Below are 12,823 nucleotides of genomic sequence, written 5' to 3' on the forward strand. Positions count from 1 at the left end.
TGAGGCCGGGGACCCAAGGCTGAGTTGCTCCTCGCTGAGCATAGTACCCACTGAGGGAAGGGAAGCTCGAGGAGATTCACGGTGGGGGTGATTCTGCCCGCGGAGGGCAGAGACCCCTTGAAATCCCTTTCCTGATTCACAGCACCTGCAAATAGAAAGGGGGAAAAAACCCAGAAAATTAATAATTTATTATTACTATCATTATTAGTATTATTACTATTATTATTATTACTATTATTACTATTATTATTAATGCTTCATCAGAGAAGCCAACTCAACAGTCTCTACACTAAGACTGAGTTTTTAAAACTGAGGTATTGGGGGCTGCTAAGGGGCGGTGACTACCTCATATTTAAATATTTAAATTAACTCAGGCTCTACCAATAAGATTGGTGAATTACCCATGTTGGACTCTCCTTCCAGATGCAGTGGAGAAAATAATGTTATTAAAAACAAAATGTAAAAAAATATTATTTTTAATATGTTGCAAGGAAAAAAATATTCAATATTTTTTGGGAAATAATCCTATCAGAGCTTTAATTAATTTTTTCTGATGTTATCTTTCAATAATCCTGCTCTGTTCCTTAGAATGCAATTTTCCAAAGAAACCCTCAACTTAAACAAATTTTACCTACTCATTTTATGCTATTAAACTGTTTCTCTCTAAAGCACAAGAAAAACACTTCACATTAACAACCTTATTTTTTCTGTTTTATTGTATAAAATAAATCTTATTATATTGTATACAGTATGCACTTTTATCTCTAAATTATATAAAAGTAATAGTTGAGATATCAATAAGAAGTTAGTTTAATTGACAAGTGAGTACAAACACAAATAAAAAATATTTATAAAACAAATGCATATGTACATAGATGCAAAAAATCCAGTCCATTTCTTTCTGGAAATGTCATAATTATAACCCCTTTCATGTCTTAATCATAGGAAATTCCAAGTGTGTTCACAACCATCTCGATGGCTTGCAATGGATCAACAATCTCTCTTATATTATCTTTCCTTAAATCCCAATCCGGCCTCTGCCTACAGGATGAAAAAAAATTCCATAAAAATAAAGGTATGATTTGAAACAGAAAATTTAAAGTTACAATAACCTAGACTTACCTTGAAACTATTTTTGTTTTTACAGGAATGGAACTCTGTTTGGCACGCATTCTTTGGACATCCATTTGATGTTTACGGGCTGTAACTTTGAACAATCTCCGAAGTCTAGCAACTGTTTTATGATTGTTTTGAATCTCCTAAAAGATAAGGCACAATTGTTAAAATATAGTATTTGTTCAATGAAACCTCACAACTGTACATCTTTGAAAATCCTTTCAAATTTTCAATTGGACCAATTTAATGTTCTTTCTATAATCTCAGTATGCCTCAAGTACTTCTTTTAAATCTCAGACTATATTACACAAAATTCAGGAGTCACTCTACAGAATAGGGCAAATTCAAACATTTAAAATTAAAACACAGAATTGAATAGAATAAGAAGAGCTAGTAATTTTTTAAAAAGCATATGCCATAAAGTAGTGTGGTCTACCAATTGTGAATAGTTTGAACTGATTTTAACTTTTAAAGGCTGTTAAATGTTGTGGGATCCAGTCAACCTGATTTATAATCTATAAGGCAAAGTTGAGTAGAAATTGTCTGTATTCAACTATATTCCCCAAAGAGGAAATGGGACAACTCACCACAGCCAACTCGCCGTTCCTAACTTGCCACAGCCAACGTGCCGTGGGCCAACTTGCTGCAGGACAAGTTAACAATTCTATTTAATTATTTAAAATAACTAAAAATATTTTAATTTTTGCCATTCACATTTCATTCTGTCCTTCCGTTTGCATCCCAATGATTCTACTCCATCATTTCTTTGATACAGTATTAACTTGTAACTCTTGTCGCACACCTTTGTTGTCCTGTGGTGAATGGCTGTAGCAAGCTGCCTTGCAGCGATGTGAGTGGTGACAAGTTAGCCATAGGGAGTTGGCTGTAGTGAATTGTAATAGAAGCAACTTCATATCTCCCTCAGCATATCTAAAATTTGTCATCATAGCTCAGAAAAGCAAATCTCATTGTTAGAATCTAATATCTAGGATTTGCTTTTATGGTAGTCCTAATTTAGTGATTGCTTCATTTAGTGCCTGAAAAGTTATAGTCAAAGAAATTATGAAAAAAGAGCTTTGCAACCAGCCCTCACATTTACAAACTTCAAATGTTTGAAAGCAAAGGAAAGCTGAAGCAGTGTCATGTTTTCACTTAGCAACTGCTTTGTTTAGCAACCAAGATGTCAGCCCCAATTGTGGTTGCTAAATTATTATTATTATTATTATTATTATTATTATTATTATTATTATTATTATTATTATTATTAATATTTGTATGCCGCCCTTCTCTGAAATCTTGGGGCGGCTCACAAGGTACAATATAAAAAACAAAGCATACAGGGCAAAGCATACAGGACAAATCTAGTACATTTAAAAACTACAGCTAAAAATTTAATATTTTAATCACTCAACCAATTCAATCATACCATGCATCAGCGGCATCCTATATAAAACCATTATATATAAGCAAGTATTAATTGGCCAGATATCTGTGAAATAATAACAACAACTTGTTATTTTGCCCACTCAGAAAATACATTTTAGGTTAAAACAACCAATTTCACTGTGAGAAAGAACGAGTAGGAACATTTGTTCACTATTCAGTTCTAAAATACTTCATTTTAGAATGTCTGTTTTTTAAAAATCTCCAGCAATTGCTCTTAAGTACTGTACTAGTTTCTGCATCTGAACCTGAAGGCTAATTCTAGCTTTTTTTTGGCATGCAGGCCCAAACAAGGAAAAAGAATTTACATTCCAATTTTTGAATGTTTATATTTGAATATATACTTTGGCAATTCTTACAGAACGAAGACACAAAAAGTTAACAAAGAAAACTTACAGAAGCTCTTCTCGAGTCCTTTGAGAGATGAGCAAATAAGCAGCACGTCTTGGTAAAAATGCTTCCAGTTTTTTTTGAAGTTTTGTCCCCAGATTTTTCCCGATACATCTGAAGTAAATCCAACAGTGTTTCCACTGAATTTTTCACTGAATAAACAGCATCAGCAGTCTTTTCATACTAAACAGATGAGAAGAGTTGTAAGTTAATTCTCAAAAAAATCCTAGGATTGTTCATCATTTGTAAAATCATTATGGAAACTGTAAACTTTCATTTCATTCATTTTATTTATTAGATTTCTAAGCCGCCCAACTCCTTCCAGACTCTAGGAAGGGTACAACAATTAAAAACAATTAACACCCTAAAATAAAACATTCTTCCTTCTTGGCAGAAGCTAGATGGTATTGTTCAATGACCCCAGGCCTGCCGGCAAAGCCAGGTCTTCATGGCTTTCTGGAAGGCTAGAAGGGTAGGGGCAGTACAGATTTCCGGGGGCAGTTGGTTCCAGAGAGCCGGAGCTGCCACAGAGAAGGCCCTCCCATATGGCCCCGCCAGCCAACACTGTCTAGTCGATGGGACCCAGAGAAGACCAACCCGGTGGACCCTAATCGGTTGCTGGGAGGTATGTTGCAGAAGACAGTGCCATAAGTAGTCTGGCCCTAAGCCATGTAGGGCTTTATGACAAATAAATGTCAATGATTTACAGCATCAATATATAGGCACAAGTAAACTCATTCTTTTTGATTTGTTAAAGTGTAAACAATATAAGCAGAATCAACTAACTTTATTCTAGCAAATATTTAAAATTCCAGATTCTACTTAGGCAGGACAATAACTAAAATATATATTCTTATGAATTGAGGGGCAGGTGTCTTCTTTTACTAGCAAAAATAATGTCCTAGTGGTGGGGGAGGGGTTAAGTATCTTACTACTTAAATGTTTTGAAAATTAACCTTACTATTTTTTTATTGCCTAATAAAATTCAATTTATTTTCTAATATTTAAACAGGGCTTTCTTTTCTTAACCTCGCTCAGAAGTTTTTCCAAACCATATCCTGACAGTATAGGAAATTGAAACAGTGCTTTTAGGTGGTACTTTTTCATCATCTGCAAATGTATTTCTTTTTTCAAACATAATACTAAATTCAACCAAAACCCACTAAAAGTACATTTTCATAAATTATTTGATAAGCAGGTCCAGTAACGATGTGGGACTAAGTAACATGCTTAGTATTTAATTTAAAATATACTTTCCCTAATTTTTTTGTAATGAAGTGTTTTCTTCAAATACTTTTTGACTATTTGGCAGACTGATACAAGCTCCAAGAATAATGAGTAATTTTTTTTGCAGTTTGAATAGCATATTATATGTAAAATGCTAATCAATATAGTGTAAATGAATGTAGCTCTCATTTGCAATATAACCTGACATTTAAATTCTGGTACTTATTATAAATGAAAAAAATAATAACAGATGTAAAATTGATAATACCAATTTACCGAAAATAAAAAGCTTAATTTCCACAAACATGAAATAAATTAATACCTTTGATAAATTAAGCAAGACTTGGACAGAATATTTAATAACATCCATACTAGGGACACTTCTATTGCAGCTCCGTATCAAAGTAAAAATAGTGCAGACTGCTTTACTTTGGGCCATATTTTCACAGCATACAGGAGACAATCTTGTAACAATCTCTGACAAGAAAAAACAGGAAAAATATTAACATCTTTTCAAACTAATACCTACATTTATTGTAGAAAGAAATATAAATTCATGACCAATGTATTCATCATACAACTGATACATCAGAACTGATTGCAAGTGTCAATTCTTAGTCTATTGCTATAATATTCTATTTATTGCAGCTTATGCTCTGCGCTCACAAAATTAAAACGCAACATTATTTAGAATTTAGAGTTACTATAATCTACATTGCTAGTCATACAATTATTTAAATTCCAGATTTCTATAGCCTGTGAGGACTCAACTGCACAAATTCAGACTTACATGTGGGGGATAATTAGAAAACTATCAATAAGGCAAGATAAGTTATCAAGACATCATATTCCCTCCCTTCCATACATATGAATCAAACTGCACCATGTATAACAACTGATTATGGGAGCAACTCAGTGGTGTCTCTCGTTCTAATTTTCTTTGAGACACCAATGCTTCTAAAGTCTAAGTAATGTTCATAAAAATAATTATTTTTTAGCTATGTTTTGCCTGTTTTTCACTTTGTAGATAGAAGATTGTTTGTATACTGATATTTACAAATCAAATTACTAACCCAGATCCTTCAAAGCTACCAGAATATAAGAAAAATGTTTATATTTAAGAAGATTATCAATGGCAACTGCAGTTCTATTATACAGCTTATTCTCTTCTTTGCTTTCTTTATTGGCAATGATCAAACTGTCTCGCAGAGATCTGGTTTCTGGAGTATCAGTCTTCTTTCTCCATGAATATCCTCTCCACAATGCCTTATAAAGGAAGAAGGGAAAAGTAACATGTTTAAGGAATAAAAGATGAGGCAGAAACTTCCTAGAATATAGCTTTTATTATTTAAAAATAAATTCCGTTATTTTTTCCAGGCAATTGTTTTTCTCTCTCTCCCCCACCTCTCTCTTAATGGAGAATTTTAGAGAATAAGCTATTCATAAAACATTTCCAGATAACCATTGAGCAATATGCAAGATGTTAGATCTAGTTCACAGAATATCCTAGAGAAAAAGCATTGTTTCCATGTTTGTAGTTTTCAGTCAGTTGATCTGAAACAGAATGTTTAAATCATTTGACTATTTTTTATTCTTTTATAATATTCAGTTAGCTGCCCATCTTAAAACTTACAATAGCTTATAAACAATAAAGCAATATAAACAATTATAAAAAACAACAAAAACAATAAAAACAGAAAAAACCTATGCCCCAGCCCCATTTTCAGATATTTTCATCTCAACCTGGGCTTTCCTTTTCCATTGTGTGTGGGAAGAGCCAAGTTTTAAGTATTCTCTGGGTGAACAGAAGGGTAGAAGACTGTTAGACCTCAGTGTCAACTCGCCAAGCTTTCCTAACTTGCTCCCCAGTTCTCATAGGCATGGGGATGGGGAATCGAGCCTTGCAGCTGCATTGAGGAATTTGCATCTCAGTCAAAACAATGCACATCCTAATCAGCCAAAGGCTATCTCCACAGAAACCAGGAACTGTTAGAGTGACTTCTATGACCTGCGACATTGCTTTGTTGGGGAATGTGACTGATGATACACCTTGGGAGGAGGGGGAAAGAGGATCAGAGGCAAGGCAGGAACTAAGTGGGGTCAGACTGGTTTTACTAGGTCCATGCTCATATGGTACTAATAAATAACTGGATTTTCATTCAAAATTGGCTTGAAGCTCCTACTTTTATCAGGGCATCGGTCGGAACCCTAACACTAAGAAGAAATGAGCTATTATAGAAATGGTACACTTCTGAAGTCCAACAAGATGACAATATTTTAAGTTTCAGTTGCCATATCTGGAACCTGGGGAACTACACTTCAGAGGGGAACCTCCCTCCCAAATACCCTGCTGGGTTTGATCAAATATAGGTCAGAATAGCCCTCTTATTCATAATTAAGTTATGAACAATAGAAACTTCATTATAAGCTGCTCCAATTTCTTTTATCTGGATCACTGCATGTCCAAGAAAAAACAAACTCCAAAAGAAAATATTTGGGTTTGGAACCAAATTTGTCTTTTATGCACATTCCTAAACAGTATCATTTTTCTGAAAATTTATTTACCTGAAATTTAATTACTCCAGTGTTAACATTTTGGGGGGTTATGTCTTTTGGAATTCCACCTGTATTTGTATTTCTGTGACTAATCCATCTTCTCACCATTCTTTGTATTATAATAATGTTCCTACGATATTGCAGATATTTCCTCCTCTGCCAGTTTCCTCGAAACCATCTCTGTTTTAAAGGAATATAAATGAAACTTTAACTTCATAATATAAAATTATGAAAGCAGCAGCCTGGAGTAAGTGAGGGACAGCTATAAAAGGATATTCCATATCTTAAATGTACTGGACTTAGATAATTTTGCTTTTAATTTGTAGTTAAATTGTATCAAAGGATATTTATAAGAACCGCGGTGGCACAGTGGTTAGAACGCAATACTGCAGGTTAATTCTGCTGATCACCAGCTGCCAGAAATTTGGCAGTTCGAATCTCACAGGCTCAAGGGTGACTCAGCCATCCATCCTTTGGAGGTAGGTAAAATGAGGACCCAGATTGTTGGGGGCAATATGCGGACTCGGTAAACAACTCAGAGATGGCTGTAAAGCACTGTGAAGCGGTATTTAAGCCTAAGTGCTATTGCTATTTATTCAAGCTTATTCTATTGTCACTGGAAACAAATAATGCTGGAGAAAACTGAATTTTAAAAATACCTGTATTTTTATTGTGCTTCTTTTCACTCTGGAAAACCTCTGTCGTTCAATGAAACCCCTCACTGTAGCTTGCAAAATAATTATTCTCTTACATGTTTGCAAATAAACTGTTGAGTGATGTTTCATAGTCATGTAAGATCGGTAATGTTGTTGTATTAAAACTGCAGCTTTCCAATATTTCTGGTATTGTTCTTTGGCTTCAATGGCTCGCTGCCTTTTAAAACTCCGCTGAAGCAAGAGAGCAGCTTCCTGTCTACTTTGGTTTCTTGCCTTCATCCTGCGAAAAGCTTTCTGGATGCAGATGGTAGCTTTCCGAATGGAAGAATATTGCTGGACTGCCATTTTGCTCGCTTGGTTGGCTCTGACTCTGACCTGGATGAGTCTGACTGCCCACTGAATACTTTTGTAGGATTTCCATTGCCTATGTTTTCTATAGTTACTTTGTATGACTACCGCAGCTTCATGTTTTTTCTTTAACATATTCCTAACTTTCATTCCTCTGTAAGCTGCCTGGAGAATTAGAGCAGACCGATTCTGTTTCAAGTACAACTCTTTGGTTTGCTTAGCTGCTTGGTATGCTCTATAATGGTGCTGTATTACAACACAAGCAGATTTCATTGTTCTGTACTGAGTGTAGGTTATGCGCATTCGAAAGGTTGCTTGGATAACTGCAGCAGCCAGATGCATTTGCTTTATGTGTCTCCTAACAAGCAGGCCTCTTATACCAGATTGTATTATAATCACTGCCCTACGCAAATTAAGGAACTTCTCATATTGTTGTTTTGAGAGTACTGTTGCTCGATATTTTCTCTGAAGAAAGTTAGCAGCTGCTTTTAAGGCAAGGTAATTTTTACGTGCTCTCTGTCTTTTAAAACTCCGCTGAAGCAAGATAGCAGCTACCTGTCTTCTTTGGTTCCTTGCCTTCATCCTGCGAAAAGCTTTCTGGATGCAGATGGTAGCTTTCCTAATGGAAGAATATTGCTGGTCTGCCATTTTGCTCGCTTGGTTGGCTCTGACTCTGACCTGGATGAGTCTGACTGCCCACTGAATATTTTTGTAGGATTTCCATTGCCTGTGTTTTCTATAGTTACTTTGTATTACTACCGCAGCTTCATGTTTTTTCTTTAACATATGCCTAACTTTCATTCCTCTGTAAGCTGCCTGGAGAATTAGAGCAGACCGTTGCTGTTTCAAGTACAACTCTCTGGTCTGCTTAGCTGCTTGATATGCTCTATAATGTTGCTGTATTACAACACAAGCAGATTTCATTCTTCTGTACTGAGTGTAGGTTATGTGCATTCGAAAGGTTGCTTGGATAACTGCAGCAGCCAGATGCATTTGCTTTACGTGTCTTCTAACAAGCAGGCCTCTGATGGCAGATTGTATTATAATCACTGCCCTACGCAAATTAAGGAAGTTCTCACGCTGCTGTTTTGAGAGTACTGTTGCTCGATACCTTCTCTGAAGAGATATAGCAGCGGCTTTTAAGGCAAGGTAATTCTTACGTGCTCTCTGCCTTTTAAAACTCTGCTGAAGCAAGAGAGCAGCTTCCTGTCTTCTTTGGTTCCTTGTCTTCATCCTACGAAAAGCTTTCTGGATGCAGATGGTAGCTTTCCTAATGGAAGAATATTGCTGGACTGCCATTTTGCTCGCTTGGTTGGCTCTGACTCTGACCTGGATGAGTCTGGCTGCCCACTGAATATTTTTGTAGGATTTCCATTGCCTGTGTTTTCTATAGTTACTTTGTATTACTACCGCAGCTTCATGTTTTTTCTTTAACATATGCCTAACTTTCATTCCTCTGTAAGCTGCCTGGAGAATTAGAGCAGACCGTTGCTGTTTCAAGTACAACTCTCTGGTCTGCTTAGCTGCTTGATATGCTCTATAATGTTGCTGTATTACAACACAAGCAGATTTCATTCTTCTGTACTGAGTATAGGCTATGTGCATTCGAAAAGTTGCTTGGATAACTGCAGCAGCCAGATGCATTTGCTTTACGTGTCTCCTAACAAGCAGGCCTCTGATGGCAGATTGTATTATAATCACTGCCCTATGTAAATTAAGGAACTTCTCACGTTGCTGTTTTGAAAGTACTGTTGCTCGATACCTTCTCTGAATTGTCACAGCAGCTGATTTAAGAAAAATAAATGTACGCCTCTGAAGAAAAGCTTTACAATTTTTTTGAATGATGATGGCAGCCATGTGCATCTTTTTCAAAAGGACTCTAGTTTTCATACCTCGGAAAGCTGCCTGGATTTTGAGAGCAGAAATCTTCATCATTTTGTATTTATACATCTGAGCATTTGTATCTCTGGAAGCACGATACCATCGCTGAATCACTTTTGTTGCTGCAACTAGCTTTAAATAAGCTTTCCGTTCTCTGTACATTCGATAATATGACTGAATAACTATTATGCACTGGTGACTACTTCTCAATTCCTGTCTAATTTTCATGCCTCTGTAAGCTGCTTGTAGGATGAGAGATGACTTTCTAAGTGCCAGGTATTTTTTCCGATCTTCTTGTCCTCTGCAGAAAGCTCTGCATCGTGCTTGAATTATAATAGCTGACTTTTTCAGAGTCCTATATTGAACATTACATTGATGCATTTTAAACATGGCTTGTATACAAATAGCTGCTTGGTTCATGCGTTGGATTTTTCGCCTTTCTCTCAAACCTCGGTAAATTGCCTGCATTTTAAGAGTTGTTTCCTTTAAAGTAAGATATTTTTGTCGTGAGTTACGGGCTTGAATAACAGCACGATACCATCTCTGAATTGTAACTGCAGCTTTCCTGAAATGTTTAAACTTAGCTTGATTTACATGCATCCTATAATAGGACTGAATAGTCACTGCAGCCTGATGCTGCCTTTCTATTTGCCTTCTCACAATTGTTCCTCTCCAAGTTGCCTGGAATAATACAATGCTATTGTAAAGAACAATATATTCCTGTTGCTGTTTTTTACTTGACATGTGAGCCCGATAATGCTGCTGTATAGTAATAGCGGAATGCCTCATTATCCTGAACTTTTTCATAGCTTTATACTTTCTGTAGGCAGATTGAATAGTAATTGCTGCAGCATGCTGCTTCTGAAGCCATTTTCTCACTTGCCAACCACGCAAAACCGCCTGTAAGGAAATCACAGCTGCTTTTGTCTTCTGAAATCTTTTTCTTATTTTGGATCCGCTTTTAGAAGTCCTGTACCATTTCTGAATTACAATGGAAGCTTGAATCAAACTTTGATATTTCATTCTAGCAGCATAAGCCCTGTACAAAGCTTGGATTTTAGTAGCAGCCATGTGTTGGTGTCTTAGCATTCTTCGTACTTTAAAGCCCCTATAGCTAGCTTGTAAATGCAAAATTGCCCTTTTGATTTGCAAAAACTTCTGTCTCTGAAAGGTCTGTTCTCTATGTGCATGATAGTATGCTTGAATGACAGATGCAGCTCCAGACATTTTTAAAAACCGCTGCCTCTCTCTCTTCATTCTGTACCAAGCTTGAAGGACAATTACAGCCTCTTGCCGTCTCTGAATAACAAGGGAAAAAAACTAAGTTATACATTTGTTTGTTCAGGATTTTTTAGTGAAAACTTTATTTATTTGAACTTAAAATTTAATGGTTTAAGGAATGACAATCTTAACTATCTTAAATAAGAAAGGGATTCATTTTGATCAAATGGTTTTATATGTAAAACCATTTATATACCAATGGTTACAAATGGCATACAAATGTTAATAATAATAATAATAATAATAATAATAATAATAATAATAATAATAATAAAGTCAATTATACCTGGATTGCTATTCTTGCAGTTTCTTCTTGCTTTGCCTTTTTTAATTTCTGAAATTCCAGCACAGCCAAATATCTTCTCCAATGTTTTTGAAGTACAATTACAGCATTAAATTTTTGTTCCTTGGTCTGAAAAAAATAATACAAACAATCATATTTCCGTCCAATAGCAGTAGTCTGAATTGACAATAGAGAGCAAAATAGAAAGCAAATGAATACCTCAGCAAGTATTTTCAATCTGTATTTTCTCCAAGCAGATTGAATCAACTGAGCTGCTCGAATCTCTTTAGAAAGACTTATAAGTCTTGAACACAGAAATGACACATAAATAATGACTACCTAAAAAGGAAGAACATACAAACAGAATCTTACTATATGTTGTGAGGAAATAAAACAACTCTGAATTTTAATGACTTGACTGATTACCTTCTCATCAGGTATTGTATTAGACATGTCTGAATGCTGAATCATAGCTGGAATACCTCCCAGATCAGAAACGGCAGCATTGATCAGTTGAAAATTTCTCTTTTCATTATCAAGGAGTTCTTTATAAAGCACGGAAGTACTTATAGCTTTATAAATAGAAACATAAAAAGTGGAATATATTAAAGCAGAAATGGTAATTCATAATTTCAAACTGCTTTGAAGCCAGCACTATTTTTTTAATGAACTCACTTTGATCAATTTTGAGATTTAAAGAAGAATCAGACTCAGAAGAGGAATTTAGCCCAAGAGTGCCACTTCTGGTACATTCTACAGTTTGAGTAGTGTGTTTACATACAGCGTCCAAGGGCACATAACATGGGTGATAATGATGAATCAAATAACATAATACTCTTCCATCTGAAAAGGACACTGTGAAATTTTCTACCTAAAATAAAGGAACATAAAAACAGTGATAGCTCTGGGATGGTTGTAAAATATAAATATATAAATAAATAAATGTATGTTAAAACAGTTCTGAAATAGTCATTCTGAGATAAATAACTTCCTTGAGACGTATTCTTCTGGATATATATTTCCAGAAGATATATATTGCAAATATATATATTTACAAAACTCTTATTTTAAAAAAGTAAGATATAGAAATCTACCTTTTTTTACACACTATCCTAATTTTTTTTTTCAGGCAGTTTAGGACTGGGAGACAAGCAGGAGAGAAAGAAACAAGATAGTAAATTGTGGCAGAAAGGTGATGGCTAGGTCAGCTGATGGGAAGGAGGAAGGAAGGGCAAATTCATTTTGCTTCTACAAATATTGTCTATTCAATTTTAACTAAGAAAGAAAATTTGTTGTTAAGTGTGTAGTGTAGTAAATGATAGCTAGGAAGATTTTCTAAAAATAAAACATAATGCTAAATGGTTCGAAAATTCTTGCTCTAGAGATTACTCAGAGAGTATTCCACAACTAGATGATGCAGTGCTTTTTAGGGGTAGGGATAGAAAGGGCACATTGAGACATATCTCATTCTTCACTGTTGCTAAACTAAATTGAAGCATCAAGTTAAGCTCTTTCTAAATCTATTTAAAGATTTCAGCACACAATTTATCTTGTGTTTTTTAACAACTTGTTAGAACTAAAACGGAAGAATATATGCCCATATTATAAAGTTACTAAAATTGTTAGATCAAGTGAAATAATT

General features: G+C 35.1%; 1 protein-coding gene across 2 annotated transcripts in view; it reads right to left on the reverse strand.

Moving 5' to 3' along the window:
- Positions 1 to 792: 792 nt before the first annotated feature.
- LOC139155875 (abnormal spindle-like microcephaly-associated protein homolog) overlaps positions 793 to 12,823 on the reverse strand; it is a 44,881-nt gene continuing 32,850 nt past the window's right edge. For both annotated transcript variants that reach the window (XM_070731216.1, XM_070731217.1), the window contains exons 14-24: positions 11,857 to 12,052; positions 11,608 to 11,753; positions 11,401 to 11,520; positions 11,185 to 11,310; positions 7,392 to 10,916; positions 6,742 to 6,912; positions 5,250 to 5,442; positions 4,499 to 4,653; positions 2,956 to 3,132; positions 1,123 to 1,259; positions 793 to 1,041 (exon numbers count right to left, since the gene is read on the reverse strand). In XM_070731216.1, coding sequence (XP_070587317.1) covers positions 936 to 1,041; positions 1,123 to 1,259; positions 2,956 to 3,132; positions 4,499 to 4,653; positions 5,250 to 5,442; positions 6,742 to 6,912; positions 7,392 to 10,916; positions 11,185 to 11,310; positions 11,401 to 11,520; positions 11,608 to 11,753; positions 11,857 to 12,052 — 5,052 coding nt within the window. In that variant the 3' untranslated portion in view covers positions 793 to 935. The remainder of the gene's footprint in view (positions 1,042 to 1,122; positions 1,260 to 2,955; positions 3,133 to 4,498; positions 4,654 to 5,249; positions 5,443 to 6,741; positions 6,913 to 7,391; positions 10,917 to 11,184; positions 11,311 to 11,400; positions 11,521 to 11,607; positions 11,754 to 11,856; positions 12,053 to 12,823) is intronic.

The sequence above is a fragment of the Erythrolamprus reginae genome, unplaced genomic scaffold (assembly GCF_031021105.1).
Source record: "Erythrolamprus reginae isolate rEryReg1 unplaced genomic scaffold, rEryReg1.hap1 H_8, whole genome shotgun sequence".
NCBI classification, from domain to species: Eukaryota; Metazoa; Chordata; class Lepidosauria; order Squamata; family Dipsadidae; genus Erythrolamprus; species Erythrolamprus reginae.